The sequence below is a fragment of the Lineus longissimus genome, chromosome 4, assembly GCF_910592395.1.
Source record: "Lineus longissimus chromosome 4, tnLinLong1.2, whole genome shotgun sequence".
NCBI lineage: Eukaryota > Metazoa > Nemertea > Pilidiophora > Heteronemertea > Lineidae > Lineus > Lineus longissimus.
The window spans coordinates 19705012-19732748 of NC_088311.1; the positions used below are offsets into that span (position 1 = coordinate 19705012).

Genomic DNA, 27737 nt, shown 5'->3' on the forward strand with positions numbered 1-27737 from the left:
CAACAACATTTTTGTGGTGGGTGTATGTAATAAGGATACATTACATATCAGACAGGTTTTTTGATTTGACCTACTTTTCAAGGTCATGTAAGTCAAATGGCATAAATTGGCCATTAGAGAGGGACTATGGCACGTTACTAAACCGCTAAATCTATGTAGCTATGAGGGTGGCCAAAACTGAAAAGGTAAATGTGCAACATTAGCCTAGCCGTTTCATTTTGCACTTTTGTGGAGGATCGAGGCCTGTCTAAACATGCTAAATGAGCTAATGAATTATACACGGACTAGTCGGACATTCATTCTAAAATCTCACAATGTCTAGTGTTAATGCGAATAGCTCAGTTTGAGAGAGAATGAAGTATTTTTTATTGGAAATCTTAGAGGCTTTTTTTCATTTTTCTTTTTTATTACAGTGTACATTGTGACTGTGAATGAGCCTTGGAAGTCTACAGTAAACTAGGGCAGATATCTAGAACAAGAATTTTTTTTCGTACTGTGATAAGTACTAACACGCTGTGCATTGCATTGTTGGGGATTCCCCTTCCCCACTTTCAATCTCGTGATGGGTTTTTTGCCTTGGCGAGTTTTAGTCCATGTTTTACCCCTTTTATATCTCCTAAGCCATCATCAGCTTCACTAGCTGCGACCCGAGATATCTGATAGGTAGTTTAGAAACCTACTGCGGTTTTTTCTGGCTATACCAAAGGCAGCATTTGCATAGAATATTCTTTGTGGAATGGCTTCTGGATTTTCTGGATGGGCTTCTGAACTATACGTCAATACATCAACCACCTCTTGTATCTTAGATGTACTTTGTTGAAAAATAGCCTCAATGTTGTAAAGATCCTCTGCGTTGCCAGGAGCTGAATTAAAGATTTTAAGGCATTTTACATTCAAATACGGTTATAGAGAATAGAGAATAATTCAATATTTTAACTTGTTGTAACTTGTAAACAGTAAAGCGAGGATACTGCAACAACATATCGTAGTCTGATTAATCTATTTATCTCAACGTGGACCGAAGTTGTCATGTCTGGAAATAGCATGATCAAAACATAACCCCTAAATCAAAGTTTTAAAAACTTTTTTTATAGATTGGGTTTATTGTTAGATATAAACTGCTGTAGAGGCGTCATCTGACTTCAAACTTTAACCTTGGTCCATCCTGAAACCTTTCAGTAGAACCAAGATGAACTACTCATTGAGGGCTACAACCTGAGCATTTCTGACTGGTAGCCATTTATCATCTTAATACACCTGGGTGATATAAGACAAGTTGGACAAAGACAGCTCCCTGAAGTCTCACACCAACTATAGGATTTGAATCATGGACCTCTTGACAGCTAGCTGAGACTTTAACAGGTTTGTCACCAGGAAACTTAAATGTCATTAATGAGTCTTCGTGATACATGTAAAGGAAATATAGGAACTTCAGCTTACTTTTACTTCTGTTCTGCTTCATGTAGTCTTCTACCATCCTTTTGAGTTCATGACATTCGAGTTCATCAAACAGACGGACAAGAAGGTTGAAGTCATTCTTTGTTGAGTTAATTTTACCTTGTCTTTGGTAAAAAAAAACCACAAAAGAATACATGAATTAGGAATTTTGAAACAGTGTGAAGGAATCTGTTGTCTGTCCTGTAATAAAATAAAGAATATACATGTATATAGTTTTCTCTGGTATGTATGTCAACTGCTGTCTTAGTATACGAGGAGAAATGATCCATAGCCCCCCCCCCCCCCCCCCCCCCAGGGATAGAAAGGAAATTTGGGAGAAGGATGACACAGGTCTGACAGGATAGGAATTTGCCAAATGAGACTAACATTACCAACTGGAATACATGTAAGATATTTCATGAATATCTACAGGATGGCCAAAAATGCTTTCGAAAATTATGCTTGCCTGATATCTCGAAGTTTCCTTAATTGGCCCACAAAACAGGAGAAGCATTACAATGTATTTCATAGTGGTATTATTTGCGAAAGGAGATGAGTGTTGAGTCGAGGTCAATTATCAGCAATCTATTTAGTGGCGCTGATGGGGCCCTGGCAATCTTTCAAAAATGGTCATCAACAAAATTTGGCAAACACCAAGTTTCTGAATGCAACTTTGGAAGAAATATGAAATAATTTTCAACAAAATGAATAAAAATGAATAGAAATGGAAAGTATGCAATATCTTAACTCTTTCAGCCCTATGACCGTGTATAAATGGATATCTAAACCATTTCCAAATCCTGCAACCGCATATACATGATATACACGGCAATGCCGATACCAGTTTCTAGCTCATCATTGACGATCGCAAATGCGATTGGAGAGCCATCTATGGTAAGCCAATCCAACCAATTGACTTCTGGGCTTCTATGAAAAAATCTGCAGACATCATTTGTGACCCGCCATGGCAAGATGAGACGCATGTCGCTCCGAGCTTGACAGGTTGAGACGGACTGGTTGTCCATTTCACTATTGTCTGCCTTTTGTGAAATCTGAGTGTATCAATTTCTTCTGTTATGTCCCGGTGTCCTTTTAGGCTCATCTTCTGTGCGACATGCGACTCATTTTGCCATGCTGGGTCACATTTGGTTCGTTTTGAGTCTACTGGGGGGGGGGGGGGGGGTTGAATCTGACTTGCTGAGATTTCACAATGGCGATTTTTTTCATACAATCGAGTACTATGCCTAGTGAAAGTGTCCACAGGACCTTGATGTTGTATATATTGTTCTGAAACTTGTTGGTCATTGTCTTTTGGTACTCTATATCTGTTCCCTATCAGTTTATAAAAATAATTCAAGAGATTTTCAAGAAAATTATCCTTCATTTGATAAAAGTGGCTTCCGCCAATTCTTCGGAAAAATTTCAAGAGACAAAAAGTGGCAAAGTTTCACAGATTCTGAAAAACATACAAATTCATGGATATCTATAATCTACATATCACAGTAATGTCTGGAGCACGACCTTTCTAATGCTACCAAGCAAGTAGTGGTAGGGTGAGTAGTTCGGGTTTTTTTTAAATCCCGAAATCTTGCTTTTTTCTGAAAATCAGCTAGGTTCTGGGAGTTGATAGAACATTTTAGATTTTTTGGAAAATCTATTGTTCCGTTTTTTGTCAGGCTCTTCTTGGGTGTTCTAGTGCATAATGTATAACTCCCCAAATGTTGACACAATTTTTAGAGAATTTGGTTGATCAGATTTTTCACAATTAACCCTTGAAGAGTAAAATAAAAGTGTCGACAGAATTTAATCTTCCTTTGACACCTTGTTTACCTATATAGAATCCAGCTACAGGATAATTAGACATTGGATATTCATCCCCGGCCGGCCCGCATAATTTGTTCTCGGACTATACATCCCCAGGATGATTCGTGCCTAGATAATTTGTTCCTTTGTTCTGTAGGATTATTCATCCCTGCTAATGAATGGTCCCTGATTTTTCTTCAAAATTCAGGTAGCTTAAATAAAGAGTGAGTAGATTAGAGCCACTCTGCTTTTCATTACTGTAGTCACAGCGAGCATTTAAAACGACCCAGAAATGTCTGAGCGGATATCAGGTTGTATATGACTTCTATGGGCCCATTTATGTTTGGCTGGCCATTCCCGCCAAAAAAACGCACTCGTCCATGGAGGCCGCCATTTACATCGTATGAAGTCCAAAAATTGTATGTTACGTCATATCGACCTCTATTGCACCGAGGTGCGTAAATTTTGCAATCACCCAAGCATCCGGGTTTTTGATTTAACCTAATTTTCAAGGGCATGGAGGTCAAATGGCGTAAATTGGCCATTTGAGTGTAAGGATATGGCACGTTTCTTAACCGCTAAAGCTATGAACTTGAAATTTGGTACAGATGACTCCCTATGTCATGTATCCTCTGACACTGAATTTTGGTCCAATCTGATTCTTGACTTGGCCACCAGGGGGCCAGAAGTGGAAACCTAAAAAGTGTGATATCTCTCTTATGAGTGACTCGTTTTCAATAACAATTTTATGGTAGGTTCGCCTAGCAAGGATACATCACATATCTTCTGGGTTTTTGATTTGACCTAATTTTCAAGGTCACATAGGTCAAATTGCATGAATTGGCCATTTGAGTGTAACTATGGCACGTTTCTTAACCGCAAAAGCTAGGCATGAGCTTGAAATTTGGTACGGATGACTGACTCCATACGTTATGTAACCTCGGACACCGAATTTTGATCCGATCTTATTCTCGACTTGGCCACCAGGAGGCCAAAACTAAAAAAGGTAAAAAGGGCAATATCTCGCTTATTAGTGACTTGTTTTCGATGATATTTTTATGGTAGGTACTCCAAGCAACGATACATCACATGTCATACCAACTTTGGTTTGACCTATATACTATACATGTAGCATGTTTCTTAACCAGGATGAATTCCTAACCGCCAAATATTTATGCGGTGAGCAAAATGGCCCTTGGCCGTTCCATTATCATTGCATCCTATATATAATAGGACATCAAGACCATAAATATGAATATTACTAATACATTTTTCTCAGCTTTTTCTATTTCTTAGCAAGAAAATACAAAATTCATGGAAAACGCTAAAGACCTCTGAGAGAAAAAGCTTAATTAATTTTAACATGTCTGGCGCCTAAGGGGTTAATTACCCAGAGAGTAACTTTTGAAAATGATTATACATGTAGGTTTTACAGATTGGGATGCATTATACTCGGAAACAAATTATCCTGAACGAATTATCCTAGAGACAGATTATCCTCCGGGCAAATTATCTACCTGTAGGTATGTGTTTTTGGGATAAAATATCCCGAGCCAACTTCCAATTTGAAGCTGTCCAGCAGCTTTTGTTATTAACAATTTAGACCTTTAATGGCCCCCACCACACCCAGCCCCTCATTAGGATTAAATCAATTATTTACATCAGGAAATACTTCAGGTGAATGAACAAAATTTAAGATTATGTAAATATAGCTTACCTTTCAAGCGAGAAGCAGATGTCTGGAAAAGAATCAAGTTTTTCAAGATCTCTGATTGTAACTTCACAACCACGCAGTCTATTTTTTATCCTATCAAGTATGTCTTTGTTTATTCTATTGCCTAGTTCAAGATAAAAGGCATTGGGCACCATAATTGAAGTTTTTGAATCACTCCTTTGTGTTGCTCTTCTGGATGGTGTGTTTGAGGTATCCATACTCACTGTTGAGTATGCGGTGCTTCCTTTATTTCCCCTTGGTACCCTGGCTTTTCCTGGTGGTGTATGTGAGGGTGTATTTGTTGCCCTTGATGTGTCAGGTGTATCTGGCTTCGATGAGGTTCACTCCGTTCTGGACTGTAAGGACATGAGTCATCACTATTTATTCAGTCCGTCATTTGATCGGAAGAACTGGCGAAATCAACGATGGATGTGATTGGACGTTGTGATTCAGTATTATCAAAACCCAATGAGAAGACTTGCGTGACAGAACTTCTAAAAAGATGCGTCATAAGGATATCGTGGGAAGGACTTAATTAACTTATATCTGACTTGATAAATCTAATGTCGGGCAATACAGTGTCAGCTGTATTATAATGACCTTTTAGCTGACAACTTGCCAAATGTGTTATCAAACAATGAGCAGTCCATTGATTTCTGGGAACAATATCCGATCAGGATCCAATTGACATAATAAATGCAATTGTATGATGGATGAATGTGACCAAACTATGCTTTTCTGATCGGGGATTATTAATTTTTTAACCGATTTCTGTTGATGGAGACGTGTGTCTCTTTCTAAAAATACCATGGTTTTACAAATTGCCATTTCAAGGAAAAATTCAGCCATGGCGATTTAGCGGATCCTGCGGATTCTGCGGAACCTGCAAAATCTGGGCAGAATCAGCATAAAAACAGCACGAGAATATCGATATTATGATAAATTATCCTTATAATAAATATTTGTAATATTCCATAACTGTTGAATTGTCTAAACCGCTAAGATTATCAAGCATTTCGGAAAAACCCCAACATGCATGAAAAAAATGTCTGCATTCTATTATCGGACGATTTCCACATTGGCCGTGATCTATAACCCAGGCCGAGTTGATAGGCCGAGTTGGCCCGTAATCGTGTAAGTCGTTACTAACGCACCCGAAAAACACATGTCATTTTTGATCATTCGTTAATTTGTTAATATCGTGCAGAATACAATAGGGACGGACACTTTTTCCAGGGGGACATTTCAAACTTCTACACTGGCCTGGTTGACACGTCTCTCTTTATTTTACAACATCGCAAAATTGTGCACGAGCAACATACGATTGCCTTGATGATCCATCATAAATTAAGATATTCAAGTCACATGATGACTGAGTGATGATGTCCAGGACTCCCAGATGACAAATCAGTTTAAACAGAGAATTTCCCACTCTCATGATAATAAATAAAAGATTTTTCTAAAACGTCCACCCGAGTCAATCATCCCACTCTTGATGACCAAACAGCCAGCAAGATCATGTGGTGACAGGTGACAAGCCTGAGATCCTGGCAACGATCCTTAAAACCACCCCAAGTCCCAGGAGGCGAAACAACTAATTTTTGGGTAGAGTGACTCTCAGACACTCTCGCGGCCACCTTCAGCGCCACCACGTGGGGCCTAATGGTATTAGGCTAAGTTTGGGGGCGAAAAGGCTGGGGGCGAAAACGTCAGGGAGCGAAACGACCGGATACCCATAACATAGAAAGTCCGCTGCAGACCAGATTCCGCAGAATCCGCAGGATCCGCTAAATCGCCATGGCCGAAAAATTCATAATAGCCTCTTTCTGAGTAAAGAGTTTTGTAGCTAAACCAAGACCCTCCTGGGTAAAGGTAAATTTAGCATTTTGCATGGCACTCCCATCAGAGACATAGAAAGACTGAAATATGGGAGGTATTAAAACATCCTAACAAACTAATCAAAATAGGGAATCAGAAATGTACATCAGGCTACCAAATGTGACTCGTCACACCAAAACCAGGCGCATGTCGCACAGAAGATGAGCCTAAATGACACCAGAAGATAATGGGAGAAATTGATGTGCTCATATTTCACAAAAGGCAGACAAAAGAGAAATGAACAAACAGTCCGTCTCAACCTGCCAAGCTCAGAGCGACATGCGCCTGGTTTTGCTGTGACGGATCACAAATGTAGACTGATGATTATTTGTCTGCAAGAGAGTGTCAACATTGCATAGATCTCCTGTACAATTGTGCACAAAAAACATAATGCAACCACAGTGGTAGTATTGCAACTGGGATACGCCAGAAAAACGAGCCGCAAAAAGTCCAGTAATAGTAACGTGGAGGAGCTATCTCACCACATTCAGATTGCAATGGAGGCCAACTCAAGCAGTGAAAGTAGGACCGCCACACAACACTACTATCATCGTGCCAGAGTATGCTTCAACAAAAACAGTGAATTTCGGTCTGGTCTAAATTCTTAAATTTGCCACTAGAGGGCCAAAACTAAAAACCTAAGAAAACTTGATATCTCGCTTATAACCGATTGTTTTTTGATAAAATGTTATGGTAGGTAGAATATAAACATCAAATATCATACGGTTATTCATTTGACATGCCTTCAAGCTCATAGTGGTCAAATAGCATGAATTGGTCGTTAAGAGTGTAACAATAAAATTTGGCGCATTTCTTAACCACTGAGGCTGTGGGTTTGAAAGTTTGTGTTCATGATCCTCAAGGTCAGTTGACATCTGACGATGAATTTCGATCTGATGTGATCCTTGTCTTGGCCACAAGGGGGCCAAACTGAAAGCATAAAAAGTTTGATATCTCGCTTTAAGTGATTTGTTTTTCTTAAAACCTTTATGGTAGGTATGTATACTCCAGGCAAGGATATATACATTACGTATAATTAGAGTTTTTGACTAACCTATTTTAAGGTCACAGGGGTCAAATGATCTAAATTGGCTGTAAAAGGGCTCAGTAACTATGACATATCTTTTAATTTTCAATTTCAATTTCAATTTATTCTGTATAATGGACGTTGCTGACGTTCTTGCTAGTAATTGCAAGAATCACTTGTTTGTGAGGTTCAAAGAGAGCTGCTGCTGCACTAAATTCATATCACTTTTTACTGCCAAAATGGCTTTCAAAAACGGAGAAAATATACAATAACTTGTTTGTGTCCTATGCTTACAAATTCAACCATTCAACAGGATGCTTGCTATCCCTTAAACGACACTACTATAACCAGAATCCTGTCAAATACACAGTCTAATACAGGCCTGCTAATAGCTGCATGGATGGCAATGCAAAAGTTTTCAATAGCTACGTTGTTGTGTTGGACAATAATGTTTTTATTCTATGCATGGGAGCATTACATTTCATCGGTATGCAGATTTCTGTAGGGGTCACTTCTCTTGTAAAATATTTGAAAGAAATACTGTTAACTGCCAAATTTCCAATACTGTTTTGATGGGGGGGAGGGATTTGCACAATTTTTCCTTGGTTTTTTGAAAGTAACGAATGGCTTTTGTGCAATTCTTCTTTCCCGTGAATGTTATTCGGGGAAATTCGCCAACATTTTCCGCCTTCAAGCAGCATTTGGTTGATTCAAAATATGTGTCACGAGTTGAACAATGAAGTCCTTTCAATAATCAACATGCTGAAACATGGATTCTATAGATGGGGTCGGCACCCAAGAAATACATACCATACCTTCGAAAAAAAACAATGACTTGTCCTTTGGTCAAGTGGGAAACCTTACCTTATCATATTCATTATCAATCAAAGTCAATGAGACAATTTTTCAATAATCAACATTGCTGATTCTATAGAGAAATACATACCAAAGGTGGGGGCATATTAATCTGATTATATTCATTATCCATCCATGTCAGAGAGACAATAGCAAATGACCTGCCATCAGACATAATGTCTCACGCGAGTATAATCTTTTGGAAAAACAATGACTTGTCCTTTCGTCGAGTATGAAACCTTATCTTATGATATTCATTATCAATCAAAGTCAATGAGACAATTTTTCAATAATCAACATTGCTGATTCTATAGAGAAATACATACCAAAGGTGGGGGCATATTGGTCGAGTGGGTAATCTAATCTGATTATATTCATTATCCATCAATGTCAGAGAGACGATAGCAAATGACCTGCCATCAGACATAATGTGTCTCAGGTGAGTATAATCTTTTGGAAAAACAATGACTTGTCCTTTGGTCGAGTATAAACCTTATCTTATCATATTCATTATCAATCAAAGTGAATGAGACAATTTTTCAATAATCAACATTGCTGATTCTATAGAGAAATACATACCAAAGGTGGGGGCATATTGGTCGAGTGGGTAATCTAATCTGATTATATTCATTATCCATCCATGTTAGAGAGACAATAGCAAATGACCTGCCATCAGACATAATGTGTCTCAGGTGAGTATAATCTTTTGGAAAAACAATGACTTGTCCTTTCGTCGAGTATGAAACCTTATCTTATGATATTCATTATCAATCAAAGTCAATGAGACAATTTTTCAATAATCAACATTGCTGATTCTATAGAGAAATACATACCAAAGGTGGGGGCATATTGGTCGAGTGGGTAATCTAATCTGATTATATTCATTATCCATCCATGTCAGAGAGACGATAGCAAATGACCTGCCATCAGACATAATGTGTCTCAGGTGAGTATAATCTTTTGGAAAAACAATGACTAGTCCTTTGGTCGAGTATAAACCTTATCTTATCATATTCATTATCAATCAAAGTGAATGAGACAATTTTTCAATAATCAACATTGCTGATTCTATAGAGAAATACATACCAAAGGTGGGGGCATATTGGTCGAGTGGGTAATCTAATCTGATTATATTCATTATCCATCCATGTCAGAGAGACGATAGCAAATGACCTGCCATCAGACATAATGTCTCACGCGAGTATAATCTTTTGGAAAGACAATGACTTGTCCTTTGGTCGAGTATAAACCTTATCTTATCATATTCATTATCAATCAAAGTGAATGAGACAATTTTTCAATAATCAACATTGCTGATTCTATAGAGAAATACATACCAAAGGTGGGGGCATATTGGTCGAGTGGGTAATCTAATCTGATTATATTCATTATCCATCCATGTTAGAGAGACAATAGCAAATGACCTGCCATCAGACATAATGTCTCACGCGAGTATAATCTTTTGGAAAAACAATGACTTGTCCTTTTGTCGAGTGGGAAACCTTATCTTATTATATTCATCATCAATCAAAGTCAATGAGACAGTTTTTCAATAATCAACATTGCTGATTCTATAGAGAAATACATACCAAAGGTGGGGGCATATTAATCTGATTATATTCATTATCCATCCATGTCAGAGAGACAATAGCAAATGACCTGCCATCAGACATAATGTGTCTCAGGTGAGTATAATCTTTTGGAAAAACAATGACTTGTCCTTTCGTCGAGTATGAAACCTTATCTTATGATATTCATTATCAATCAAAGTCAATGAGACAATTTTTCAATAATCAACATTGCTGATTCTATAGAGAAATACATACCAAAGGTGGGGGCATATTGGTCGAGTGGGTAATCTTATCTGATTATATTCATTATCCATCCATGTCAGAGAGACGATAGCAAATGACCTGCCATCAGACATAATGTGTCTCAGGCGAGTATAATCTTTTTGAAAAACAATGACTTGTCCTTTTGTCGAGTGGGAAACCTTATCTTATCATATTCATCATCAATCAAAGTGAATGAGACAATTTTTCAATAATCAACATTGCTGATTCTATAGAGAAATACATACCAAAGGTGGGGGCATATTGGTCAAGTGGGTAATCTAATCTGATTATATTCATTATCCATCCATGTCAGAGAGACAATAGCAAATGACCTGCCATCAGACATAATGTCTCACGCGAGTATAATCTTTTGGAAAAACAATGACTTGTCCTTTCGTCGAGTATGAAACCTTATCTTATGATATTCATTATCAATCAAAGTCAATGAGACAATTTTTCAATAATCAACATTGCTGATTCTATAGAGAAATACATACCAAAGGTGGGGGCATATTGGTCGAGTGGGTAATCTAATCTGATTATATTCATTATCCATCCATGTCAGAGAGACGATAGCAAATGACCTGCCATCAGACATAATGTGTCTCAGGTGAGTATAATCTTTTTGAAAAACAATGACTTGTCCTTTTGTCGAGTGGGAAACCTTATCTTATTATATTCATCATCAATCAAAGTCAATGAGACAGTTTTTCAATAATCAACATTGCTGATTCTATAGAGAAATACATACCAAAGGTGGGGGCATATTAATCTGATTATATTCATTATCCATCCATGTCAGAGAGACAATAGCAAATGACCTGCCATCAGACATAATGTGTCTCAGGTGAGTATAATCTTTTGGAAAAACAATGACTTGTCCTTTCGTCGAGTATGAAACCTTATCTTATGATATTCATTATCAATCAAAGTCAATGAGACAATTTTTCAATAATCAACATTGCTGATTCTATAGAGAAATACATACCAAAGGTGGGGGCATATTGGTCGAGTGGGTAATCTTATCTGATTATATTCATTATCCATCCATGTCAGAGAGACGATAGCAAATGACCTGCCATCAGACATAATGTGTCTCAGGTGAGTATAATCTTTTTGAAAAACAATGACTTGTCCTTTTGTCGAGTGGGAAACCTTATCTTATCATATTCATCATCAATCAAAGTGAATGAGACAATTTTTCAATAATCAACATTGCTGATTCTATAGAGAAATACATACCAAAGGTGGGGGCATATTGGTCAAGTGGGTAATCTAATCTGATTATATTCATTATCCATCCATGTCAGAGAGACAATAGCAAATGACCTGCCATCAGACATAATGTCTCACGCGAGTATAATCTTTTGGAAAAACAATGACTTGTCCTTTCGTCGAGTATGAAACCTTATCTTATGATATTCATTATCAATCAAAGTCAATGAGACAATTTTTCAATAATCAACATTGCTGATTCTATAGAGAAATACATACCAAAGGTGGGGGCATATTGGTCGAGTGGGTAATCTAATCTGATTATATTCATTATCCATCCATGTCAGAGAGACGATAGCAAATGACCTGCCATCAGACATAATGTGTCTCACGCGAGTATAATCTTTTTGAAAAACAATGACTTGTCCTTTTGTCGAGTGGGAAACCTTATCTTATTATATTCATCATCAATCAAAGTCAATGAGACAATTTTTCAATAATCAACATTGCTGATTCTATAGAGAAATACATACCAAAGGTGGGGGCATATTGGTCGAGTGGGTAATCTAATCTGATTATATTCATTATCCATCCATGTTAGAGAGACAATAGCAAATGACCTGCCATCAGACATAATGTGTCTCAGGTGAGTATAATCTTTTGGAAAAACAATGACTAGTCCTTTGGTCGAGTATAAACCTTATCTTATCATATTCATTATCAATCAAAGTGAATGAGACAATTTTTCAATAATCAACATTGCTGATTCTATAGAGAAATACATACCAAAGGTGGGGGCATATTGGTCGAGTGGGTAATCTAATCGGATTATATTCATTATCCATCCATGTCAGAGAGACAATAGCAAATGACCTACCATCGGACATAATGTGTCTCAGGTGAGTATAATCTTTTGGAAAAACAATGACTTGTCCTTTGGTCGAGTATAAACCTTATCTTATCATATTCATTATCAATCAAAGTGAATGAGACAATTTTTCAATAATCAACATTGCTGATTCTATAGAGAAATACATACCAAAGGTGGGGGCATATTGGTCGAGTGGGTAATCTAATCTGATTATATTCATTATCCATCCATGTCAGAGAGACAATAGCAAATGACCTGCCATCAGACATAATGTCTCACGCGAGTATAATCTTTTGGAAAAACAATGACTTGTCCTTTCGTCGAGTATGAAACCTTATCTTATGATATTCATTATCAATCAAAGTCAATGAGACAATTTTTCAATAATCAACATTGCTGATTCTATAGAGAAATACATACCAAAGGTGGGGGCATATTAATCTGATTATATTCATTATCCATCCATGTCAGAGAGACAATAGCAAATGACCTGCCATCAGACATAATGTCTCACGCGAGTATAATCTTTTGGAAAAACAATGACTTGTCCTTTCGTCGAGTATGAAACCTTATCTTATTATATTCATTATCAATCAAAGTGAATGAGACAATTTTTCAATAATCAACATTGCTGATTCTATAGAGAAATACATACCAAAGGTGGGGGCATATTGGTCGAGTGGGTAATCTAATCTGATTATATTCATTATCCATCCATGTCAGAGAGACAATAGCAAATGACCTGCCATCAGACATAATGTGTCTCAGGTGAGTATAATCTTTTGGAAAAACAATGACTTTGGATGAGTGAAACCTTATCTTATTATGTTCATTATCAATCAAAGTCAATGAGACAATTTCAAAATGAAAGGCCTCCTTCAAGCAAATTGGCTACCAATTTTGGGACTTCCCACTTTCGAAATACATGTATTGTGTTTTTGGTATCATTAAATCACTTGAGGATTCATAAGTCAAGTGGTGTTGACGTCACTTTTATAGATAAACATGAAAGTTTCTGGCATGATCCCCACTTGTGGTTCTGCAACACTTGAAAAGTCCTCAGCTGGAATTGTGATGGGCCGGAAAATTTAATATAATTGGCATGAGTGTGATGGGTCAGAAAATGTCATGTTTTCTTCGTAATCATGCAGCTAGTTAAATGATATGCATATATGTCAGTTGGCCGGGCAAGTGACACCCCTGGCTGTATGTTTATGAGGATCCATGTTTGTTGGGAAATATTTAAAATGGGTATTACAAAGGCCAACTTTTTATTTTGTGTTGTTTCTTCAAAATCAGCTACCGGTAGTTAAATGATAAGTATAAACCAACAATAGTTTTATGAATTAAAACATTTTATCAGCATTCTTTCATTGACTTTCAACAACTTTTTGTCAAACCTTCTCGAGAAGTGAATATGATGTAGTACTGATAGTGTACATTGTACAGCCGACTTTGAAAACGGTTAATGCTGACTCAAATTAGTGTAATCATTATATATTCTAAAACATCTAGGTTTATAATGATCTGCAGTTTACAGTGTAAATGCACTATGAGCCTATGGTGCCTCATTTTGAATTCAGCGGTTATGGTTACCACTTGGTTTGGTGCAAAATATGGAAGCAGTCAAAAAGCATTTAAAACTGGTTTTGGTGAGACCATTCCAGCACCTCCAGTTCGTTATCAGTTCAATACCAATGCAAAAGCAACTACAAAGAGCAATGGATGTGCAGTTTATTGCATGCCCTAAATAAATAGTTTTAAGCGCACTCCATTTTTTAGTGCACTGCCGTAGATAAATGGAAATGGTCCTCACCCAATGATCCATTGGTTCTCTAACCCTGCCAACTTTTCATTTCCGAAATACGTATTCACCATTAAAATCATTTATGAATGCGAGGTGTTTCAGTAGTTGAGCGGTACCACGAGGGCTGAATTTGTCAACATTTACTTCACCTATGCGACATAAATTTCTCACGAGTTTTAGCGTTTTTATTACAGAAATATTTTTTCTCGATTGAGATTGTTGGACGTGTTGTGTTCCAGTATCATTTGAGTGGTATAACATGCGCGTAATAAGAATTTGTCAGAGTACCTTTTTATCACCAATGCTGTTTGATGTTGATCTCATGAGATTTACCCTTCTTTTCATTTGCAGAAAGACTTCTTTTCGATCGAGATTGTTGACGGGCGTGTTGTGTTCCAGTACCAGTTGAGCGGTACCACGCGTGCAAGGATAGAAAGCAGGAGGAGGTACAATGATGACAAATGGGTGCAGATCAACGCTGCCAGGAATGGACTACAAGGTAAGAGATAACCGGCAAAAATACCGACGGTGAGGTAGAATTGTTCTATTCGAAAAATCTTATATATGAAATAGCAATTAATGTGGTTTTAAATGCTTTTGACTGCTTCCACATTTTGCACCAACCAAAGTATAGTTATGGTTGCCTCACCATAATCGCTGAATTTAAAACGCAGCTTCGTTAGTGCATTAAGTGCATCATACACTGTAAAGTACGGTTCATTCCAAATCCACGTGGTGATTTAATATAAGGAGCCAAACTTTAATCTCTTAAGTTTCAACATGTTTGGTAACCATTTGCAGGTCGTCTCCAAGTTGGCGAGGAGATCATATCCGGAGTTGCCGGTCCCGGCACAGATGTTGGCCTGGAGCTTCTCAACAGTACAATGTACTTTGGCGGTGTCCCGGATTCATTGAACAAGATCTTGGAGGAGTAAGTGAGATCCTTTCAGTATTCAACAGGTGTAGCTTAAGGATGTCTGTAGGCAGGTGCCTTGTAGGGGAGATTAGGTTACGCAGTTGCTATCTCAAGGAACATCCATCAGTACTGATTGTCCTGCTGAGACAATTGGGAATCACTTGCGATCATCAGTAGCATGCAAAAAAAAACCAACACATTACCATGTCACATCGAACTTTGCTGTTGAAGGATCAGATTTAATGCAAACTATACATCAAGAGTTAATCCGTTTCAAAGCCATAGCCTGAATCTCTAGAGCGAGGGGGGTTGCTTTCCAAAAGTAGAAAGGCTTTTCAAGGGCAGTTTACAATGTCGAAGAAATATAGCATATATTTTGGGATGACTGTGGTCAGTTTGAAAATTATTTTTTTAATCTAAAATGGATGTCCTTTACACCCTCTTACCCCCAAGGTTGTGCACCTATCTTTATGCACTGTTCTTTTTGAAGGAATCTACTTCTATGTCATTTTGAGTTAATACTTATGTACTCTCTTTTGCTCTTCCTTAGACTGAACGTGACCAACACAAAATATCTTGGCTGTATGCGAGAGGTTCAGGTATCCTCTCGCAGTCTCATCTCGCAGAACATTCTCACAGGGAACTACTATGGTATTAATCCAGGATGTGTTGTCAGTGTAAGTAGCATGGAGTCAAGTACATCTGTTATTTTTGATCACTTACAGTCCAAATCACAATTGATATAGGATCATACAAGTGAGTCATCATATAATGTAGCTATTGAGAAAGGGCACTTCAGAGATCATACAGTCATCATATAATGTCGCTATTGAAAAACGGCACTTCAGAGGATCATACAGTCATCATGAAGTGTCGCTTTTGAGAACTTGCACTATATTTGAGAAATGATTTAACTTTCTTGTTTTACGTTTGCAGGCGAGAATAAGCGGTTTCTATTCCGTCGGCTACCTGGAGCTCCCCCCTCAGGAGATGAGTCGCGACAGTGACTTGTCATTCTCTTTCGTCACCATGGAGAAGGAAGGTCTCATATTCTTGTCTCGGGGAGAAGAGGAGGGTGATGAGGTAAGCATTACGTTTGGACCAAAACCATTTCATACCCCGTATCCTAATGTGTCAGGGGGGAATTAAAGGCTCCTTAATCTTTAGATCCTCAGAGCACAGGCCTATCAGCCAAAAAACCTACTTCAACAAAATCAACAGCTTTTTTGAAATGATAGTGGCTGCATGCCTGTTGTGGGTGCACACCTGGTGCCCCCTTTTGTTCAACCCTGATTATTAGATTTCTTTTTCATTTTTAGCACCACGTTTCGATTTCGGTCATCGATGGCCATGTTGATGCGCGGTTCAATGCCGGTCGAGGTGGCGTGAGCATCCGTTCGAGCAAAAGATACAACGATGATCTAGTTCATAGCGTCACTATCATCAAGACGCGGAGGCTGTAAGTTGAATAGAGATTGCCCAGTAATCGGGTCAAGAACGCTCTCATTTGAAAGAAAGTCTCTCAAATGAGCGACCGTCTTTCAATTGAGTCACAACATGTGATAATGATGAGCCAAACGTGGTAAACCATTTGGTAATAGAAAGCGCACAGACAGAGATTCCACTGTATTTATATTTGATTGTAATTTCCTTTTATCTCAAATGGGTCTTATGAGGAAAAAAGTCACATCTCCAGAAGGCCTAAGGACAGTTTTGAGGTTTGTTCCTAATGCCCTTGTTTATTCTCTAGACTTGACTTGGTCATTGATGATGAAAAGGTTGGCAGTGCCCGCCTGCCTCGTGGACCGACAAAGATTGCTCTCGGAGACGACACTAAAGATGGTATTTTTATTGGTGGTACCCCTAAAGGAACGGAGGGGCACAATGCATCCGCTGCAACGGACAAGGGATTTTTTGGATGTGTATTTAACCTAGTCATTAATGGAAAGTAAGTTAATGTTGTACAGGTCGAATATCAGTTGATCTAATCAAAAACTTCAACTTTTATTGGCTCACCGTAGGGGAGTCTTTACAATACCGCAGTGTCCGTCGTCCGTCGTCGTCTGTCGTCGTCCGTCGTCGTCGTATCCTGTTTCAAAAACAGTGGCACGTTTCTTAACCGCTAAGCCTATGAACTTGTAACTTTGTACACAGGACTCCCTTGGTCAGATGACCTGTGACACTAAATTTCGATCCGATCTGATTCTTAATTTGGCCACCAGGGGGCCGAATGTAGATATCTAAAAAGTGTGATATCTCGCTTATTAATGACTTGTTTGGAATGAAATTTTTGTGGTAGGTACTCATAGCAAGGATACATCATATATCATACGGGTTTTTAATTTGACCTACTTTTCAAGGTCACAGAGGTCAAATGGCGTAAATTGGCTGTTTCAGTGTAACTGTGGCACGTTTCTCAACCGCAACAGCTATGAACTTGAAACTTGGTACATATAACCCCCTATATCAGATAACCTCTTGTGCTGAATATCGGTCCGATCTGATTCTCAATTTGGCCACCAGGGGGTCGAATGTGGATATCTAAAAAGTGTGATATCTCGCTTACTGATGACTTGTTTTCGATAAAACTTTTGTGGTAGGTACTCATAGCAAGGATACATCATATATCATATGGGTTTTTAATTTGACCTACTTGTCGAGGTCACAGAGGTCACAACGCAGACACAGATATGGCCGAAATTGCATGTTTTGTGTTTTTCGTGTTGTGGCAATCCAAAGGTCGTGAGTTCAAACCCCGGTCAGGGACGGCCAAAAATATTTTTTTATTTTATTATTTTTTATCTTTTCCCTTTTGTCTTTTCTGACTTGTATCTTACATTTTCTTGATTTTTGGCTCACCGTAGGGGAGTCTTATGTAATACCGCAGTGTCCGTCGTCCGTCGTCCGTCGTCGTATCCTATTTAAAAAACAGTGGCACGTTTCTTAACCGCTAGGGCTATGAACTTAAAACTTTGTACACAGCACCCCCTAGGTCAGGTGACCTCTGACACTAAATTTCGGTCCGATCTGATTCTCAACTTGGCCACCAGGGGGCCAAATGTCGATATCTAAAAAGTGTGATATCTCGCTTATTAGTGACTTGTTTTCGATGAAACTTGCGTTGTAGGTACTCATAGCAAATATACATCTTATATCATACGGGTTTTTAATTTGACCTACTTTTCAAGTTCACAGAGGTCATATGGCGTAAATTGGCCGTTAGAGTGTAAACTATAGCACGTTTCTTAACCACTAAAGCTATGAACTTGAAACTTGGTACATATAACCCCCTATATCACATAGCCTCTGGTGCTGAATTTCAGTTTGATCTGATTCTCAACTTTGCCACCAGGGGGCCAAAAGTGGATATCTAAAAAGTGTGATATATCGCTTATAAGTGACTTGTTTTCGATAAAATTTTTATGGTAGGTACTCTTAGGAAGAATACATCACATGTCTTACGGGTTTTCAATTTGACCTACTTTTCAAGGTCACAGAGGTCATATGGCGTAAATTGGCCGTTGGAGTGTAAACTATGGCACGTTTCTTAACCAGTAAAGCTATGAACTTGAAACTTGGTGCATATAACCCCCTACATCAGATAACCTTTGATGCCGAATTTTGGCCTGATCTGATTCTTTATTCGGCCACCAGGGGGCCATAATGGAAAAAGGAAGAAGTGCAATATCTTGCTTATTTGAGTGAATTTTTTTTGATAAAATTTTTATGGCAGGGACTTCTAGCAAGGATACACCACATGTCCTACGATTTTTGGATTTGACCTCCTTTTCTAGGTCACAGAGGTCAAATGGCGTAAATTGGCCATTAGAGTGTAACTATGGCACGTTTCTTAACTGCTGAAGCTATGAACTTGAAAGTTGGTACATGTAACCCCCTACATCAGATAATCTCTGACACCGAATTTTGGCCTCATCTGATTCTTGATTTGGCCACCAGGGGGTCAAAACTGAAAAAGTAGGACATGCAATATCTTGCTTATTAATGACTTTTTTTCGATGAATTTTTTATTGCAGGGACTCTTAGCAATCACACGATATTGATCTTGTTGATGTCATAGACAATTATTGGTTGGATCATAAACTTATATATACTGCCCTGTCTTATTACTTGACATCAATACACATCTAAAAAAAGTCTTCATGCCTGATTGTGTTCACCATATTCACCTCTAAACTAAGCATGATCCTGCCTACTAAAAGATGTATACGGTGAGCACAATGGCCCCTGGCCGTTTCATTTTCTGAACGTGGAGGTTACTCTGCATGGCCCTAAAGTCAATGTTTTCCTAACCTGGCTGGACCATATGCAGCAAGGAATTGAACTCTGTTTTGTGGCAACTTTTCATCAGAAATACTAACGGTTATTTTGCAGGTTAATCTACATGGACAACAATAAGGGATTTAAGAATGCGGACATTGGCCGCTGTGCTGTAAACCATAAGGAGGCGAATCTGACCGCAAATATTGTCGCAAGTCCCACCGGACTACCAGATTCATCTTTTACAATTGACCCAGATCCAACTCAGCCTTTGCCAACGGTAAGAGAAATCATTATACAATTTTAATTTGTTTTGCACCAGTGAGGTACTGGCATTGCAATTGGCAAATTTGTCCAAATGGCGTAAAACTCATCCAGAATTGACGTCACGTCTCCCTTTAAAGGTGATGCCAGCGGGATGAAACTTTTGAACAAACAGACGGGACCGGGCCTGCTTTACTGAGAACAGATTTTGAAATGGAGGTTTCTTTAACATGTTTAACCACAAATTAAACAATTAATTTCACCTGTTAACCTGTTTGATGCCCTTTTCTCAAATTTTCATGTTCTCTACCCTTCAGGAGCCTCCAAGTAAATGTGCCAAGGCCGTTGAATACAAAGATGTACCCCGAGGATTCAGCTTCGGGGGCACTGCTGACAGTCATGGGGAGATTATGCTGGAGCCATCCATACTTGCTGGAGAGTAAGTATTTTAAGAAAGACCACTCGTGATTTGTCAATAATGTTTACATGGACCTCCCATCTCATAAAATCTCTTCACCACACGAGGTTATTGCCTCCTCAGCTGCTCACAAAACCTCAACAATGGCTGATATTTATAAAAGACTAGTAAATGCTTTTACTTTAAACTTCATGTACATTTACACTAGCCATCTCAGTAGAAAACTGCAGTAAAAGCATTTACTAGTCTTTGTAAATATTAGCCATTGGCTTGATTGACCAGAATAATAAGCTGGGCAGGATTTGAAAAACGCTTCCCCAAAGCCAAAGGACAATATTTCCTAAAACACTTTCTGAAAAAAGTTTGCTTAGTTAAGGGGCCTACCTCTCCCGTCCATATCTTTCAGTTTCGATATAACGCTCGACTTCCGAACATTCCAACCCTATGGTCTGATGTTTTACTTCATGAGCATCGACCAATCGGAATACCTCGCCATGCAGATGAACAACGGCAAGATAACGCTCTCGTACACTCCCAATCCCGGATTTCACGACTCCGTCAGCACGAATATTTGGTATGACGATGGCAACTGGCATGTTGTAAGTATAAAAGTCTGCTGCTGGTACTTTCCACTGTGATTTTTGTCTTTGCACTGTGATGCAGGTCTCTCTTTAGGACCTACATTTGTAGGCATATCCATAAAGTGTTGTTCTCATAGATCTGGCCATAGGTACTTGGCTGACGTCTTGTAACTAAACTGTAATGGTTTGATCACAAACAGTGATGTTACACAGCCCTGGGCAGCCGATGTCATAATTTCATCGGTTTTAGTTGACGCAGTGAAAGAGCTATACTCTGTTACATCAGTATTGGCTAGGCCGACCCTAAGGATAATCTAGTGTTGTACAACACCACTATCATTTGGTAAAGTGATCTTGTCACATACCTGATATGAAAAATACTTCACCCCAACAACAGTCCCAATAGCAATTGACGTCCCAATATTTGTACAGGTTATGCACAAAGAAAAATACATTCAACCAAGGGTCAACCATGAGTGTAGGTTGCACAAATGTCTGACCACATTATGTAGATTGTAGTCGGACATTAACCATTGCATGAGCTGCGTGCAACTGAGGCATGACTAATGTATCGTACATCGCCATTGAAAAGATGAGCATTAGAATTCGCTTATTGATTAACGGTCGGAGTGAATTATTGCATCAAGGGATCATTGCGGTTATGTTTGATAAATTTCTGATCGCCCACTTACAATTTTCTCTCTCTTTCAGCTCCAATTTACGAAGGCTGGTAAAAAATTGGCGATGGCCCTTGACGGAGGCAATGAATTTTCAGCAAATTTCCAGGGAGGAATGAATCTTGAGCCCAAAATGTATCTTGGAGGCCTACCAGAATCTGTGGTCACTGGGGATGTAATTGTGAGTATAAAGATGCTAAATATGATATTTTATCTCTTAAAACTCCCCCCCCCCCCCCCGCCCACAACATCTCCTTTCAGCCTCCCCTCCCCCAAGAAAAAGTCCATCAGAGATATCAGTACAGAATCATTTCCAATAGTTTTCCCATTGGAAAATTTGAAAAAGGGATTTAAGATTGAACTATGTAAATACTGAACAGTGCCACGTAGTAATGTGTTGTCACACTGGCACATCTACATATAGTTACTGCGATCGGGCAATATTTATCTCTGATCACCTCCTGGATATATGTAAACAATTTACCTCTGTGAATAAATCACGCCTTTAATGAATGATATCCTCTTTTCAGATTCGCACCAGTTTCCCTGGTTGTCTTAGGAATATCAGGCTCCTAGGTATTCCACTCAGTCTTGACAGCCCCGGTGCCGTTAAGAAGGACGTGGGCACATGTTACTTACAAGTTGAACAGGGCAGTTACTTTAGCTCTGGCGCATACGGTATCGTAGGTAAGCATTGAAATTGCATCCTCCTGCTGCAGGCTGTTGTATAGTTCCTAAAATACACTCTGTCAAAGAGTTTGTAAATTTTAGAAATTTCCGAAGGCTTGCTAATGGAGGATGTGAAATTGTATCCAGTCCTTGATAAAACTTGTGTTTAACCATGACAGTGCAGTTCACTGGATTCGGATTTACTGGAGAGTGTCAAGAGTTTCATCAATGTTCCCTAGTCTTATAACGCGGGGTGTGATTCAGGAAATTTGTTCAAGGGGCCCAATTTCCTAATAACTGACACTAATTTCTTTTGCAGAAAAGAATTATTTCGTTGGCCAAGAGTACAATGTCCGGTTGGATTTCCGAACAAATCGTCTCAATGGTGTACTGCTGAGCATCAGTAATCCGGAGGGATTCCCCGCCCTGGCTATAGAGGTTATTGATGGAAGGGTAAGTTAAAAATACTGAATCATAGAACAGCTTAGGTAGTGCGGCGTGGCCCCATGGTTGAGTTCCTGCCTTGTGATCTGCCTTGTACCTCCAAGGTACCGATCAATATCTGGCTGGTGCCACTTTGTGACTTTCAACTGGCCTGAGATGTCCTTGTTGGTATGGCCTTTGGGCTACTAATTTAGGCAGGTTTTATTTTGGAGTTGCCATTACCTAGTTTAGCACTGGATCCCGTAGCCCAGTCAGAAATGTATTCCTTTCCAAAAAGCCTTCTTAATATATATAGTATAGTATAGAAGTGTCAAAATGATACTAAAGTGGAACCTCCTTAGCGGACACCTCTCTATTAAGGACAACCTCTCAATTAAGGACAACCTCTCAATTAAGGACAACCTCTCAATTAAGGACACTAGGTTTGGTCCCAAATTGGTTGTTTCCATTCAATTTGACCTCTCTAATCAGGACACCTCTCTATTAAGGACAGCACTTGTCCATCCCGAGGGTGTCCTTAATAGAGAGGTTCTACTGTAATTACAACGTGAGGTGGTAAAAGAAATCCTAAAATGTCACTTCCCTTTAATTTCAGGTGAAATACACTGCCAAAAACAAGAACGGTCACTTCCACGCTATATCAAATGAGCTTCAGAACCTGTGTGACAACAAATGGCACAATATTATAGCAGAGCTGATCAAGAATGTCGTGACAATCCAGGTTGATCACACTCAGACGGAGATTGGTATAGACAGTGGATCAACCAGACAACTGGAAACTCGCAGTTCCATGTACTTAGGAGGATTTCCAAGTAGGTGTCAGTTGTACAGGGGTGGGGGGGAAATATGGTTGAAGTTATTTACAGGGTTTATGTTTATGTCAAAATCCCTAAATCGCCTGTCGGGCATCCAAACACAAAATGATATATTTTTATAATTGATATTTAGACATGTCAGAACCAATAAAACACTGCCCATGTAGTTGTTGATGTCGTACAGATTTGTCGCACTTGGCCTTCAAATATGGCCGCTAGGCGGCCATCTTGAAATTAAACAAAGTCGGATTGCAACCAAATTTCATGTGATTGTATACCTATGTACTCTCTACAATATCCTTGACTTTCAGTCAAATCCATCGACCAAAATGCTATACTAAGATGGTACCGGTAATTTTCTTTTGTGCCATTGAGCTGAGAAGAATAATATTATTCAATGGAATCAAAACTGGTGAAACTAGCCAGAAACTGTTCTCCCCATATCCACTGCAAATGACATGCATTAAATTACCCGAGGTGAGCACATGGTTTTTAGACCATTTCATTTCTTTTTCTAATACATGCCTCACTTTATTCCAGGTACTGCACTACCACAGGGTGCCACGCATTCCAATGATACATTCGTCGGCTGCATGAAGAACCTCTTCATAAACGGACGACGAGTCGATATGTACAAGCTACCAGAGAGCAATGGGATCAACAGGGCAAGCTGTCCTGTCTAACTCAACTGAGATATTTTTTAAAAGTCTATAAAAAGTTATCTCATGAAAGAAAGAACAAAACCTCAAGCCTTGAAACCCATGACTTTGCTCCCCTGTTCTGACGATTCAATTAAGAAACATATTCCCAAGATTAAGGAGGGGCCGAGGGAGAGGGGGGGGAAAGGGCAAGGGGGCATCTCCGTCACCAGGTCAGTAGTGCATTAATGCATTTTCTGATTATGCCATAACAGGGAATCAATTAAAGCTGTGGGTATGGAATATTCCTTTAAGGAATCAATGCTGTAGTTGGCAGAATTTCGAACAAAATTTCCAGAATTTGTATCACGCGCATGAATGACTTGATGAGAGTTCTTAATTCATGCGCATGTGTAACAAGATACAAAACCTGGACTTTTTGTTTGCAACTTCTGCCAGCTGCGGGCACTGATTTAAAAGCCCGATGTATTTCATGTGGCAATATTTATGCACAGAAATTTGGTCAGTTTTGATTTATCTCACTGGTGTCTCACAAGTAAACTGTAATTTGAACAATGTTAAATGCTATATAATGACACTTTAATTCACCTTATTTTATTTTGGACTTCGGTGTATTGAAAACAAATTTACCTATCTCACTGCCACTGGCTAGGACTGAGGCTCTGCGGTCCAATATGGTAGTATCCATTTGGGACAAATTCCATCTTTAGTTGGTACGTTCATTCAAAGGTGTACAAAGGTCAGGAGGGCCTCCTACTTCAAGTAGTAGGCATGACGATTTCCTCTGTATATGTGAATTATAAACCTAATTATGCTAATTAACTGCTGTATTAATTATTGAGGAATATCGCGTGGATATTCCGTGCAAAAATAATCAAAATGTTATATCAGCCCTCATATTTTGAGTGTAGAATTATTGTTGCCCACTTTTATTTCGGGCAAGTTGAATCTCAGGAATTGTATCTATTGTTGTATGCAACTTCTCAGTATTATTTGTTGCTTTGTTAAAAAGGTGCAAGAAAGCTCATTTAGAAATATTATGGAATCGTTAAAGGTCTGGTTCATTCGTTTAAAATTCGTAATTGGGAATTTGAGAATTTCCAAATGCGATGATACGTACTGAATATGAGTTATGATAAAGCAGTGGTGTAGACTGATGTACAAATACTTTGCATGCCAGGTTATATATCATTTGCATGCGTAACAACTAAACGTTGGCAATGTTTGTTTCTAATTATAAGCAGGACACATGTTCAAGAATGAACCATGCCTTTATAATAACAAGATATGGAACTAAAAAGTATTCGTGTCGTGAGCATGAACCATTCATACGTAATGTCAAAAATATATATGTCGTACTTCCACCTATCAAATCCCCGTGTCTTTTGCGCTTACACCTATGAATTGCCGTGTCTAAATAGACCCGTGTGTCAAGATCCCGTGTTTATTAGCCCCATCGAGCTCGAGGGCACTACTCGGGGGCTAATTTAGACCCGTGTTCAACACAGGTTTTTTGATAGGTGGAATCTGAATAGATACGGCAATTGCAAGTTCTAAGATCACCTCGACAGATGGCGCGGTGTAGTTGCCTCGGTATTGTGCATGCGAAATTCCCATCCAACGGGAAAAAACACAGGAGAGCTCCCTACCTACAGCGCACCTGTCGCCGGGGCTATTAACCATTATCTAACACCACTGATAGGTGTATTAAGTGCGCCCCAGGTTTTTTGACACACGGCGAAGACACGGGTCTTGAAAAAACACGGGGTTTTATGATAGGTGGAACTACGACTATAAGGCGAGCTTATATATTTTTGATAATGTGGAATATTCATGTATTTTCATCGCACTAAACTCAAAATGTTCAAGTTTAACTTTAACTTAATCTGTGGATATGCCAGTATAGATTAGTCTCCACTTCAATGAATAGCATCATGGCATGCTAACATTGGACTTCAATTCGTCTTAATCCACTGGGTTTGATGGTGGAGAATCCCCAAACCAAGGCCATAACTTGTGTTCATGTTAACAGGTCTACTTGTTAAACATAACTTTTTATGGTCGTTACATGATTCTTGTTAACCATGTTCACCTCTGATAACTGATCTGTTCTTAATAAAAATGTCTTTAACAATCTTTTCTTGTTCTTACTTCGAGTCTCAAGTCTGAAGTAACTAAAAACACTACAGACTTACTTTATCGAATCGGGCCCAAAATGAATCAGGCATCCCTCCCACACCACCCAATCACGCCACAGAAAATGCAAGCCCATCTGGTGACTAATTGTTCAGCAGTTACAGCCTAGGATGTAACATCCAATATCGAATCGGGCTGAAAATTGATAGGCACTTTGAACCTAGCCCCCATACCCCAATCCCTTAGTGATATGAAACCATTTTCACGCAGGCATACACAGACCAACACACACAGGAACAAGGGTAAACCTATGTCCCTTCAGACACATTTGGCGGGATAATAAATGCAGTCAAAGCAATTGGGCACCAGGCTAGAATCCCAGTAGAAGGCTAATGCAATTTATTAAGACACAACGTGGATGGAATGTCCTCCCTGGGGGAAGGGGGGGGGGGGTTCATTTGGGGAATTCAGAGCTGGCTGATATCACTTTATCAAATTATTGCTGTAAATTGGGTAATGTTCGCACCTGTTTTAGGTTTGTTGCTTGGAATAAACTAAAATTTCAACTCTGATTGCATTGACCTTTAATTTTCAGCGGTAAATGAAAAATTTAGCCTGCATGAAATGGAAAATTTGCAAATTTTTACTTTAAAATGTTTAATGATTTGCAATCGAACTGGAATTATTGGTCATCACACCAAAACCGCGAGGGTAAGTGGAGCTAAAATAAAGACGGAAGACTGCGGCGACGCTGAGGTTTTTGCCAACATTTTTTCTCCACTCGAGCGGTTTTGGTGAGATAATCAATACTGTGAGTGCTAGGTATCAATTTCTATTCTGAAACATATCAAATTAAACAACAGATAATGTGGTTTTAAATGCTTTTTGACTGCTCCCTTTGATGTATAAACTCATCATTTTTGTCACAAAACTTGATAACCATATTTCTCCAACAGACCTTACAGGCATCTGTCCGATAGCTTCTGGAGTTTTGACTGAATGAATATGTCAATTTCACACTGACCCTTCTATAATTATCTTATATGGCCTTCATGAGAATATGAAATGATTGTGGTTTTATAGAGGTAATATAGAGTATGCCTCATCAGTTGCTATGGGTAATAAATTGACATCAACCAGATCAGAATTAAACAAATAGAAATTCCCTGAAGGGAGGGCACTATGAATATTGTGTTAATAATCTTATATTTGTGGAGGATAGGAATCGGGTAGCGCACAAATGGGAATGTAGGGTGGGTTAGAACTCAGTAATTTGAAGAAAAAAAATTTCCAATGCATTTTCAGTTAAATTCCAAACTTTGAAACAATTGTTTTCAAAATGGCAAAAACGGGTGTATCTCGTTTCATGATGAAACTCTTAATTTGACGACCAGATGATAAACAAACCTTACAGGCATGCGACAGACCAAAAAGAAAT

At 38.8% G+C, this 27737-nt stretch overlaps 1 protein-coding gene across 1 annotated transcript; it reads left to right on the top strand.

The window, feature by feature from the left end:
* Positions 1-14744: 14744 nt before the first annotated feature.
* LOC135486539 (laminin subunit alpha-1-like) lies at positions 14745-24307 on the top strand. Its single transcript, XM_064769398.1, has 14 exons — positions 14745-14941; positions 15244-15373; positions 15909-16035; positions 16295-16441; positions 16678-16817; positions 17109-17306; positions 19751-19916; positions 20218-20339; positions 20725-20917; positions 21611-21757; positions 22107-22263; positions 22565-22698; positions 23285-23501; positions 24045-24307. The coding sequence occupies exons 2-14, from the start codon at positions 15327-15329 to the stop codon at positions 24185-24187; spliced, it is 1938 nt and encodes a 645-aa protein (XP_064625468.1). The 5' UTR covers positions 14745-14941; positions 15244-15326; the 3' UTR covers positions 24188-24307.
* The last annotated feature ends 3430 nt before the right edge of the window (positions 24308-27737 follow it).

Excerpts from the sequence above, each read along its gene's own strand:
- LOC135486539 (XM_064769398.1), top strand. The coding sequence starts at position 15,327 with ATGTACTTTGGCGGTGTCCCGGATTCATTGAACAAGATCTTGGAGGA. Across the intron at positions 16,036-16,294 it reads ATCCAGGATGTGTTGTCAGT|GCGAGAATAAGCGGTTTCTA; the intron begins GTAAGTAGCATG and ends TTACGTTTGCAG. Across the intron at positions 22,264-22,564 it reads TGGCGCATACGGTATCGTAG|AAAAGAATTATTTCGTTGGC; the intron begins GTAAGCATTGAA and ends TTTCTTTTGCAG.